Source organism: Piliocolobus tephrosceles, chromosome 2 (genome assembly GCF_002776525.5).
Source record: "Piliocolobus tephrosceles isolate RC106 chromosome 2, ASM277652v3, whole genome shotgun sequence".
In the NCBI taxonomy this organism is placed as follows: Eukaryota; Metazoa; Chordata; class Mammalia; order Primates; family Cercopithecidae; genus Piliocolobus; species Piliocolobus tephrosceles.
In genome coordinates, this window is record NC_045435.1 from 29,597,056 (window position 1) to 29,610,290 (window position 13,235).

At 36.1% G+C, this 13,235-nt stretch overlaps 1 protein-coding gene across 6 annotated transcripts in view; it reads right to left on the reverse strand.

The window, feature by feature from the left end:
• The window catches only part of SPICE1 (spindle and centriole associated protein 1), a 61,625-nt gene that overhangs the window by 31,538 nt on the left and 16,852 nt on the right, over positions 1-13,235 (reverse strand). For all 6 annotated transcript variants that reach the window (XM_023213398.2, XM_023213373.2, XM_023213404.2 and 3 more), the window contains exons 5-7: positions 8,801-8,894; positions 7,959-8,065; positions 4,053-4,171 (exon numbers count right to left, since the gene is read on the reverse strand). In XM_023213398.2, the coding sequence (XP_023069166.1) occupies positions 4,053-4,171; positions 7,959-8,065; positions 8,801-8,894 (320 nt within the window). The remainder of the gene's footprint in view (positions 1-4,052; positions 4,172-7,958; positions 8,066-8,800; positions 8,895-13,235) is intronic.

Consider the following 13,235-nt stretch of genomic DNA (forward strand, 5'->3'; position numbering starts at 1 on the left):
AAAAAGAAAAAAAAAAAGCACCATGCACATACACAAAAAGCTATCAGCCTCAAAAAACAGATAGTCTCAGTGCTATATAAATTGTTCCAGGACTTAAAAAATTAGAAGAATCTTCCAGATGGTTCTTATGAAATCAAGTATCGCATTGTTATCTCAATCTGATAAGGGCTGCAGACACAAAAAAACTACAGAGAATATCATTTATGAATTTTAACACAAGAATACTAAATAAAATATTAACAACCTCCAAATACTCCATTAATGAAAATAACACATTATGGCCAAATAGAATTTATTGCAGAAATGCAAGGACACTGCAATATTAGGAAACTCATAAAATAATGTACCATATTAAGAGACATAAGCAGAAAACTCATATGATTATACATACCAAAAGTCTGATAAAATTAACACTTATTACTGATTAAAATAAAACAATCAAGAAAACAAGAATTGATTGGTATTTCGTTAGCATTGTTTTAAAAAAAAAATGTATCTGGGTATGGTGGTTGCATGCCTGTAGTCCCAGCTACTAGAGGCTGAAGTAGGCTGAGGTGAGAGGCTGAGGTGAAAGGATCACCTGAGCTGTGATCATGCCACTGTACTACAGCCAGGGTGACAGAGTGGGACCCTGTCTCAAAAAAGACTAAAAATAACAATGATTTTAAAAATTTAAAGAAAAAAAGAAAGAAAAAAGACCTCAGTACTAAAGCCAGTACCTTACTTAAAAGGAAACAATAAAAGCATTTTCATACAATCAGAAACAAGGCAAGGATCCCCACTATCTCCATTGTTATTGAACACTGGCCTATAACTAATAAAACATACAAAAGAAACCAATTAGAGGTGAAAGACTTAGAAAACAAGGAAAACAATGTCTATTTGCAGATGAAATGACAGTCAACCTAGAAACCCCTAGAAAATCAGCGCTAAAACTAATTCAACCAAGATTCAATAAAGTAGCAGAATATCAAGGCAACACACGGACATCAGTAGCTTTCATAAAAACAAAGAACAACTAGTTAGGAGGTATAATGGAAAATAAAATTCCACTTAATAGAATAACAAAAGCCCAAAATACTTAGGAATAAACTCAATAAGAAATAAGCAAAATCTATATGAGAGAAATGTTAAGACACTGCTGAAAAACAGAAAAGTAGACTTTTTTCCTAGATCTAAAGAAAGCAGCGGACCTTTTAACAAATGGAGAAATATACTATGTTCTTGGATAGCAAAATTCAATGTCATAAAGATGCCAGTTCTCTCTAGTTAATTTAATAATAAAACATGGAATACTATGCAGCCATAAAAAGGAATGAAATCATGTCTTTTGCAGGGATATGGATGGAGCTGGATGCCATTATCCTCAGCAAACTAATGCAGGAACAGAAAGACAAAAACACCGCATGTCCCGCTTCTAAGTGGGAGCCAAACAATGCAGTCTCTAATAAAAATACAAAGTTAGCCAGGCCTGGTGGCACATGCCTGTAATCCAGTTACTTGGGAGGCTGAGGCAAGAGAATCACTTGAACCTGGGATGCGGAGGTTGCAGTGAGTCAAGATGGTGACACTGCACTCCAGCCTAGGCAACAGAATGAGACTCCATCTCAAAAAATGAAAAATAAAATATAATACTGAAAATAACCTAAATTACCATATATATGAGAATGGTCAAATAAACTACGGTACATTCACACAATTTAGTACTATGCAACTCTTTCATTTTATTATAAAAATGAAGAAAAAATATATCTGTAAACTTATAAACAGCTATGGGGAGATTTCCAGGATATATTATTAAGTGGTAAAAGCAAATATAGATGGATATGTTAATTACCCCAACCTGATCACTATACATTATATGTATCAAAACATCTATGTACCCCATGAATATGCACAGTTATTGTCAACTAAAGTAAAATAAAAGCAAATATAGTACGTTACCTTTTATATAAGAAAGAAGAGAAAATAAGGATATATATATATATCTGCTTACATTTATAAAAAGAAACACAGAAAGAATAAATTTAAAAACTAAGGAAACTGATTACCTACAAGGGTAAGTGTAGACAGGAACTAGTTAGAAGGGATAGGGGATGGTGACACTACCCTAAAAACAGCTTTTTGTATAATTTTGTCAAAAAGAGAGGTAAAAACCTAAAATTGAATACAAATAGAAACAAATGAACCTAATTATATTTCACATAATACAATGACCTTTTAGAAATCTGCAAACAATCTTCAACTCTACTTAGCAGGTTATTTTTGCATTAGTATGGGTGCAGCAATTCCAAAACTACTTTCTATGTATTGCAGGATTGAATATGAATAAATATACTTGTGTAATGTTTGGAGACATGCTGCTCAGTGTTAAAGAAGAGTGATACAAATATGGAATAAGAGAGGACCAAGATAAAACCAATAGTGTTAAATTGGACTTGGAAGTATCACTGTAAATTCATGATTTATAGCTAAATAGACAGAAAACTAGATACTAATATAGATATGTTCATATACATATGACAATAGGTATATATATGTATGTGTGGATATATATGTATCTGTTGGTCTAAAAACAATAACTGCCAAGTACAATAAACACATCTAATACTTAGAGCTTGGTTTCTAAACACACTTCTTTAATAAAATGAGTTAAGGATTCTTGAAGAAATGGTTGATTCCGGAGAAGAGAAAGTATAATAAGAGCTATGTTGTGCCAGAAATTAAATGTTAAAGAAGATACATTAAAAGGACACCGGAATTACTTGAAGAAGCTCCCAAGTATGTGACAAATAAACATCAAAATAAATAAAAGAAAAAACAGTATAATCCATTGAAGGAACATGGCAGACATCACTGTAACCAAACAATGAAAGTTAACAGCACCAATAATTAAACCAAGGTATCACTGCCTCTTGATATTACGCACTGAGGACTTAGCATCACTTTAGGGGTATTCCTGCTCAAAATGCATAAGTAAGCTGAGTCTAATAATGAAGAAATTATAAGACAAAGTCAAGTTAGAGGGAATTCTGTAAAATAACTGCCCTGTACTTCTTCAAAACTATAAAAATGTCATAAAAGGCAAAGAAACACTAAGATTAGATTTTAGAAGATTCCAGGTTTTTTTTTAAATGAAAAGACATGAAAACTAAATATAATAAGTGATTACAATTAGTTCTTTAATCATCCAAAAACACAAAATAAATATTATTGGGACAACTGGAGAAATCAAAATAAGGTCTATGGATTAGATAATAGTGTTAAATCAATGTAATTTCCTGATTGTGATCATTGTACTGTGATTTTATCTGAATGAATGCTCTTTTTCTTGGGAACCACACACTGAAGTATTTAGGGATAAAGGAACACGAAGCATGCAACTTACTTCCAAATAGTTCTTTAAAAATGTGTGTTAGTCAACTGCAAAAATATGGAACCAACCTAAGTGCCCAACAACCAATGAGTGGATAAAGAAAATGTGGTATAGACACACCATGGAATACTGCTCAGCCACACATACACACACACACAAATAATAATAATAATGTATTTTGCAACAGTTTGGTTGGAGCTGGAGACCATTATTCCAAGAGAAGTAACTGAGGAATGGAAACCAAATACCACGTGTTCTTACTTGCTAAGGAGCTAAGCTATGGGTATACAAAGGCATAGTGATATAACAGACTTTGGAGACTCAGAAGGCGGAGGGTGGGAGGTAGGTGGGGGATAAAAAAACTACATATTGGGTACAATGTGTATTACTCAGGTGATGATGGGTGCACATGTACGTGCATGCATGTGTGTGCATACTCAGAAAAGGAGATAAAATGATAAAAGAAATGTGGAAAATGTTAATAATTGATGAATCTGAGTAAAGAGTATATAAGAGCTTTTTATATTATGCCTGTAAATTATTTTGAAATATCAAAATAAACAAATTTTTAAATAAAAACAAACTTCCATTTAATAAAAAATGATGCAATAGGCAAACATTGAAATGGCCATGGAAAAAAGCTACAAGTTGTAGTATTTATGCCATATACACATACCTGTCTGTATTTGTGTTAGACTGAGAGTTTAGAGAGTTATCCAACTCATTCTCATTCTCACTTTCTCCTGACTGGCTATTAATAGTTCCTTCTTCTTCACCATCTACATCATTAAGAGCCTGTCTCAACGCAACAATAAAAATAGCACAAGTTGATTAGATATATATTCAGACTTTTTTTTCTGTCATAACAGAAGAGAGGTCCCTCCTCCTAAGCCTTCCACATGTTGTAGAACACAAATCCTCTCACATTCTTCCACTCCTATCAATTATCCTCTCTCGAACATTTTCAACATCTCTCTCTGTAGTGGCTTCAGTTCATCAGCATTTAAATGTGAGCAAGCCTCTCCCATCTTAACCTGACCCTATACTTACCTCAAGCTATATATGTCTTCTTTCTTCTACCACCAAACTTCTTGAAAGAGTTGTTCCACCCTCCTCACTCACCACCTATGCCCTGCAACTTTGCTTCTGCCCTATTGCTCCACTCAAACTGCTCTCTACAAGGTCAACCTCAACACACTCATTCCTAAATCAAATGGATATTTCTGCCTTTGCCTTCCCTTACTTTTCTGACCACTCATTTCTTTCCTTTAAAATTCACTTGGCCAGGTGCGGTGGCTCATGCCTAAACTCTAGCCCTTTGGGAGGCCAAGGCGGGTGGATCACTTGAGCCCAAGTGTTGAAGACCAGCCTGAATAACATGGCAAAACCATGTCTCTACAAAAAAATTTAAAAATTAGCCAAGTGAGGTAGCCCACACCTGTAGTCTCAGCTACTCAGCAGGCTGAGGAGGGAGAATAACCTGAGCCCAGGAAGGTCGAGGCTGCAGTGAGTTGTGATCGTGCCACTGCATTCCAGCCTGGACAACACAGCAAGACCCTGTCTCAAAAAAAAAAAAAAAAATCTACTTGATACACATTTCTTTTAACTCCCATAATACCGTATTTTCTCCTACTCTTCTGGCCCGTCCTTCCCAATCTCCTTTACTGATCTTATTTTTCTACCCTTTCCTTATATCTGATGTGACTCAAGTCACATCACACCTACTAGCTAAGCACTCAATAAATTTTAGCTATTATTATCCAGTCTTACCTTGTTTGGTACAAACGGTATTCACAGAAGTACAATACAGTTAAGAAAGAGCAAATCTAGCAACCACAACTAGCATTTGTTGATATTTAAACTTTTAAAATATTTACCACAAGGCCTATATCAATCTTTTCTCCCCTCATCTGATCCACTTTCTGAATGTTTTTATCTAATTCCAAAGCTGTAATTACAAATGAAATGCTATTAATTTCCAAACCTCTATCTTCACACCCAGATCTGTCCTAAGCCCTAGACATTCATATTCAACTGCCTATAAGATTTCCCTATTCTGGCCAGGCACCGTGGCTCATTCCTGTAATCCCAGCATTTTAAGAGGCCAAGGCAGGAGAATCACATGAGCCCAGGAGTTTGAGACCAGCTTGGGCAACATGGCAAAACCCCGTCTATACCAAAAATACAAAAATTAGGCAGGCGTGGTGGCGTGCACCTGTGGTCTCAGCTATTCAAGAGGCTGAGGCAGGAGGACTGCTTGAGCCCAGGAGGTAGAGGCTGCAGTGAGTCATGACTGTGCCACTGCATTCCAGCCTGGGTGACACAGTAAGAACCTTTCTCAAAAAAGAAAAAACAAAAAAGATATCCCTACTCAATAGGCCCAGGCTGAACAGCTTTCTAACCCTTCCTACCATTCTTCCAGAAATTCTGTTCCTGCCAATATTACCTAAGACCATGAAGAGCGTCACCATCTACTCAAATGCTCAAGCCAGCAAATGAGGAGTTATCCTTCTTTCTCACCTGTTCTGTCCTATCAGCCACCCCATCCTGCCAACTCTACCTCATTTTAACCACACTCAAGTCTACCCCTATTCTCCTCTATTTCCTTCCCTATTGGCACAGCTTTGGGTCAGGCCCTCACCACTTCTCACTAAGATGCCCACCTAAGTCTTCTAACCAGACCCTCTCTCCAGTCTTGTCCCTCCCCAATCCATCTTCCACACTATACTGGATCTCATCATGACTCCACTCTTTAAAATCCTTCAGTGGCTCTACTTTTACTTTCCAGTCCTTCGTCCTTCAGGACCTAGGTCCTACCTCAACTCCTGCTACTTCCCTAATCCAATGACAGAGACATGCCTTAATCATCTATGTATCTTAGCATCTAGTGCATGATCCGAAATATTACATGATGAATAAGTGAGTAGGTTTAGTCTCACTAATTCCTATATGGATGAAGAAACTAGGACCCAGAGAACTTAAGTAATTCGGTTATAATTTCATTTTTTCTTGGTGACTCAAGATTATCTACAGCAACACCAAATTTCCCTTCTGATGTATAGTGGTCCTCTGCTTATCTATCCAGGTGTCCTCTCTCTCCTCCCTCACCGCCATTTTTCTCTGCTACCTCTGCTTTGAGAGGCTCACATCACTGTTTTTCATCTGCTATCAGCTGTAAATTGATAAAGAACTTAAACCAGGTAGGTAAATTAGTTGTATCAGTAACATTAATTTGAAATTCTACTGCTGTATTAACGGTAATAGGCTCAGGTGTGAGAATGGACTCTTCAACAGAATAAAATGTGACTGCTTTATTCCATGTGGCTGGGATACATCATGTACTTGTTTCCAGGCTCCAATTAACTGAAAAAGTGCTTAAAGTGTGACTGAAATAAATAAGGCACACTTCACTATATGATTTATTTAAATCAAAGTAAAATCTTCAGTTGAACATACTACAGCAATAAGACATTCTAAGGTGATTAAATTTCCAACTACCTGAAAGCTAACTTCTCATTAAGTGCCAAAACATAAATGGTTTTTGCCTGGAAATATGACAAAAGGTTTTGGGCTATTTAAAATATGTGTAACATTTTACCTAATTGCCTTTGGAAGTATGAAACAATATAATTAACATATCTTTTATGATTCTGGACCTTGCAACTCCCTAGGAATATCCCTCTAATTGATGATTCTTTTCTTTTTTCACAGAAACTATAACTTAGGAAATTTCATTAAATAGATACTGAGTCCTAGTCATGCATAAGTTGTTTTATTTTAGTATTAAATTATTCATAGGCTTTTAAAAAAGTTTACTATCTCAAAATTCTAAACATTTTCATTAATTAAGAATTCCCATTAGGTTAGAATACAGCTAACTAATGTTTGACTCGTGTAATACAATTCTCCCATGTAACTAGTTGATAAATTGCAAGTTTCTTGGGAAGCTATTTTTTAAATATCCTAATACATTAAGAAAGACTAACATTTATGAAGTACTATGTTCCTGGTATTACACCAGGAACTTTACATAACTTATCTCACCTGATCCATGTAACAATGATATCAGGTACATTCTAGTCCCATTTAACGAAAAACATAGAAGCAAAACACATTCTGAGCTCACCCAGATATTTTAAGAAATCAGCTCAAGATCAAACAGCTAGTAAGTAGATCCACCTGACTCCAAGTGGAAAGACTCCCTGCTGTTTCCATAATGATTGATGGTGGCAGTCTTGTGGAGCCACGTGGCCTAGATTTGAATCCAATCTCTGATGCAAACTATGTGATCTTGGCCAAGTCACTTAAATTTTCTCAGCTTCAATTTCTTCATCTGCCAAATGGGGATAACAACAGTATATACACCTACTAGGTAAGCACTCAATAAATGTTAGCTATTATTATCCAGTTTTGTTTGGTACAAACATTACTCACAGAAAGTGCAATACACTTAAGTAACAGCAAATCTAGCAACCACAACTAGCACTTGTTGATATTTAAACTTTTAAAATATTTACAAGGCCTATATCAACTTAAACTTCCTTTCAGCATGAGTGTTATAGCTGTGAGTAGAACACATTACCTGAGGTTCTATGACAGACTCATTAAAGATAGATTGGGTGATAGGGTCTTGATTTACCACAATGGGACCCTGAGAGGAATCAGGAGCCACTGTTATATTTGGAAACCCTGCAAAAGGAAAAGAAGTTGTGATGATTTGTTTCATTTAATTAAATTGACTTCACAAGCTATATACTGCCATTGGTTTGCATCATCATATGAAAATCTTAAACAGCAGCTCACATTAATGTAGTGCTTACTATATGCCAGGCACTGTTCTAAACGTACTTACATATATTAACTTATTTTACTCTCATAAAACCCTGTAAGTACTATTACTATTTTACAGATCAGTAAACTGAAACTCACAGACATTAAGTAACTAGCCCAGAGTAACACTAATAAATTGCCAAGCTGGAATTCCAACCTTACACAAAAAATTAATGATGTTTCTAGAAGATTAAGATAAACAATGAACTACACACACATTAAAATAAATAATGCATATATCTGACAAGAGGCAAAGTTCCTTTTATAGAGACTGAAGTTGCTTTAGGTTTCAAATTAAGCTTTACTCAAGTCACATTTTAAAATTACAAAATCCTGTACTTTACACCATAAGATATTTTAGTAGATTAAAACAATTTACTTTTCCTTAGCTGAATTATTTGTAATACAAGTAGTTAATATTCTTAGTGGAAAGGAAACAGATTATAATGACTCTAACCCTAACAACCCTTGTAAATCCACCCTATAATACTTGTAATACAAATAATATGATGCCTAAGAAAGGATTTTAAATTCTTCCAAATAGTTGTGTGCTATAGTTAATAAAAAAGAGAAGCTTTTGTTTGAATTGAATACCTGTGCGCCTACGAGGGAACAGCTCTTTTGCTGCAGCTATTAGATGATCAGATTTCTCCAATACGTCTTGCATCTGGTATTGATCAGAAAGAATCTAGACACGTGTTAAATGACAAGTATTATTATTCAGATAAACATATATTTACTTTTCAAATCACAAAGGAAAAGACTATAAAAAGGCCTGGAGCATGAAATAACCATAGGCTACCTTCCTAAAATCCTTCAGCACTAATATCCTTAAGTACCACTAGATGGGGCTATGACAATAATTACTGGCTTTCAAATACTTGACTGCAATCAAAGAAATACAATTGCGACCCATGACATTTACATATATGCAAATATACATATTTACACATATATACATATATACTTGTGTGTGTGTATACAAAATAAAAGTTTTAATTAACCTTGCTCCATGAGAACCACTGATATTTTCTTGTAAATTTCTATTTTATTTTTTAAATGTTGGCAGCAACTCACTAACTTCACAATTTATTAACAAATTATAATCCATACTTTGAAAAACACAGATTAAACTTAGAGGTGTTTCAACCACTAGAGTGAATTCAGAATCCACGAATGTAATCCACTAATGTGTCATGACCTACAATTTTAAAGACATGACATAAGATATGAGTTTTAGGATTACACAAAAAATGTGAGGCTTCTGTGTTTAAAGACAAATCAGTTTTTTATCCTGGAGAGGTAGGAACACAAAAAGTAACATTTACAGTAGTGCCTCTGATCATGCACTTTCAACTTAGGAACTTTCATAATTATAAGCAAGGCCACAGGCTAGAGTAAAAGCCAGATAATTCTCTCGGCACCACCACCAGATGGCATTCTTAAGTTAAAAGTACTTGGAAACTGCTCAGTTTCCAACACTGACTCAAATTGATAAAACACCTGGTAACAAATACTCTTACCAGAATTTCTCTATACTACGGAATCAAGTATATATATAATGTGACCTCAGTTATTGTTTTAGGACACAGAAAGAAAAATAGCAAGAGTCACATTCTTCATTTTTCCCCTTCTTCCCCCACTATAGCCAAGCAGGTTGCCTGGCTTAGTGAGAAGAAAGCCCTGAATTTATTCCTTCCACAAACATTAAGCTTTGGAATGGTATCAGGTCAAGAGCACATCAGAACCAGAAGACTGAGAGTCTAGTCCCAGTCAACAACCCTTCCCCAGCCCTACGGGGTGGTAGATGGATATGGAAACACTGAAAACCTATATACCACTCTAGAGATGTTTGAGAATTTTGCTATAACTTAAATTATATTATCCCACAAACCACATTTCTATTCCTGCTTAGCCATCTTGCAAGTACAAGCAATTACAAACTTAGGAAATAATGTGAATGAATGAGTATAATCTTTCACTGTACTAGAAAAATTACACAAAGCTTATTTCCTAATAACAATTTTAAGAGTTTACTTTTTAAAAAGCATTGACCTATCAAAATAAAGAGATGGAATTGACACATGAAGATTATAAATAATCTTAACCATATTGAGACCTGATATTGATTATAACGAGGTCTCATGTAAAAGCCATTATCTGTCACCTTCTGCTAGTGCAAGCTTGTCCAACCTGTGGCTCAGGACAGCTTTGAATGTGGCCTAACACAAATTTGTAAACTTCCTTAAAATATTATGAGATTTTTTTTTACAACTTTTTTTTTTTTTTTTTAGCTCATCAGCTATCATTAGTGTTAGTGTATATTATGTGTGGCCCAAGACAATTCTTCTTCCAATGAAACCAAAAGATTGGATACTCCTGCTTAGTCCCTGCCCTTGGGAAAAATGGTGTGAGTGGTCAGAGATCACTGTATTGGCTTTTACTTCTTCTTTCTAGATTTATAACTCCTCTCATAAAGCCCATCCTCTTGATAGGTAAACTGATCTTCACAAGCCTAACTGCATATATTACTCCTCAAATAGTTTGCAGAGCACAAACTTAAACCTGTAAGTGGTGGTACACATGTTGGATTTTCAAAGGATCCCAGTCCCTGAAAAAAAAAAGTCATTATCAGAAACTCGTCATCTTAGCCCTTTTGTACCATGGTAATAGACACCAGGTAGAATTGGGGAATTACAAAGAGACTCTAGGAGTTATTACATTTTGGGGATTTATAAGATCTTTTTGGAAACCTCCCTCTCCATGAGTGAGAGGGAACCCTAATTTGCTTGATTCCCATGGCATGGGTACATCTTACAGCAAATGAAATCTAAGATGATGCTGGCCAAAGATCTTTCTCTTAATTTATGTTAATCTAGGAGTCCAGCTTTAGGTGGATGGGTCCTGTTAGCTTTAATACATAATGATGAAGCTTATGTCAATATGTCTAAGGAGGCTTCTTCCTTTGGTCCACTGCATCCCTTAAACAGAGACATTGCAAATTTACCAACATTGAAATAAAAGATGCACATATCCATTGACTAAGCAATTCTACTTTTAAGAATTTATCCTACAAATATATGTGTACCCAGAAACATTTTCAAGGATATTTATTACATTATTGATAGTAGCAAGGGAGAAAACAATCTGTGGGTAACTGACAGTACTACTTAAGTATCCAGCCATGTTCTTTTGGTTTCTCCTTTAACAGCAGAACTCCTGCATTTTAGCCAATTACATAGCTAGATTTCCCAACCATCTTTGTAGGTGGGAATGGCCATGTGATGACTTTCTGGCCAACAGGATATATGCCAGAACTTCTGGGTGACATGTAATAGGAGTAGCATGCACCATTCTTCCTGTTTCCTGCTGGCTGGCATACAGCTGAAGGAAGCTGCTATGGCCATTCTGTATTCAGAGACAGAAGTTGTGTAGAGTTCCCTACCAGCTATCACTTTCCTCTCAACTGTTTCATGAAACAGAAATAAATTTGTTTGTTTAAAACAAAACATATAGGACAGTCTTTTTTTATTTCCAGAAGCTTAAACTGTACTCTAATACACAACCTAAGTGTTCACCAATAAAGCACAGGATAAATAAATTGTGGTACATCTATATGCTACTGGCCATCAAAAAGAAAAGGTAGATGTCTAAGCATTGACAGGAAATTATCTCCAAGGTATGCTGGTAGACAGAAAACACCTGAATCCCGGTAAGAGCAGAGGCGCTCAACCCCTGCAGCACATTAAAATTACATAGGAACTGTCTAAAAAACACCTACATGGGGCCACATCTTAGGTCCACTGAATTTGAATCTCTGGGTATAGAGTCCAGATATAGTTATATAGAGAGAGAGAGAGAGTTTTTTTTTTTTTTTTTTTTGAGACAGACTCTCACTCTGATGCCCAGGCTGGAGTGCAGTGGTATGATCTCGGCTCACTGCAACCTGGATTCAAGCAATTCTCCTGCCTCAGCCTCCTGAGTAGCTGGGACTACAGGCACCTGCCCCTGCACCCAGCTAATTTTTAGGAGCTTTCTTTTTTTTTTGGTTTTGTTGTTGTTGTTTTTGAGACAGGCTGGACAATCTTGGCTCACTGCAACCTCCGCCTCCCAGGTTCAAGCAATTCTCCCACCTCAGCCTCCCAGGTAGCTGGGATTACAGGCACCTGCCATCATGCCCAGCTAATTTTTGTATTTTTGTAGAGATGGGGTTTCACCATGTTGACCAGGCTGGTCTTGAACACCTGACCTCAGGTGATCCGCCCACCTTGGCCTCCCAAAATGCTGGGATTACAGGCATGAGCTGCCACACCCAGCTGTTACATATTTTTTTAATGGAGCTTCTTGACTCTGACTGATTCTAATGTGCAGTGAGAGTTGAGAACCATTACACTAGTGCCTGAAGCAGGAGATCTACAAAAAGAAAGCAAAGAAACATCACTCATTGTCTCTCACCACCCTTCTGTAAACATGTACTTCTACCACATCTATAACTTGTATGAGAAATTCAGGACATGAGCAGGACATGAGAAAGGAAAAAAAGCCCAGAGTCTGATGCAATCCAAGCAGGCTGCCTTTTTTCGTGGTTAGATCTGTTTTTAGGCCTTTCACTGAGAATTACCACATAACATTTAAATGTATGTGACTTGTCCAAGATCACCAAAAGATAATTATCTGTACAGAAGCATTCTCTCAATCAAGCCACTGTTCTTTTCTCAAGCTCATGTAAACATTTATTTGGAAGATATTATTCTTTCTGATGATGTCTAAGACTGTGACTTTCTTTCAATAAGAAGTCTAACAAATTCCTCAAAGACAATGTATGATTCAAAGTTGCCATGAAAGGTCAGACAGCTAAGTGCTGTACATAAGCTTCAATCTGAACAAGGAGCAACATTAAAGACAAGGCACATTCCTTTACAATGACTTCAACTCAAATTTAAAAAGGTTATTTGCTGTAGTTTCCTCTTATTTCCCATATTGTTTGTCCCTACATATCTGATTACTTATCCAAACACCCCACATCTGG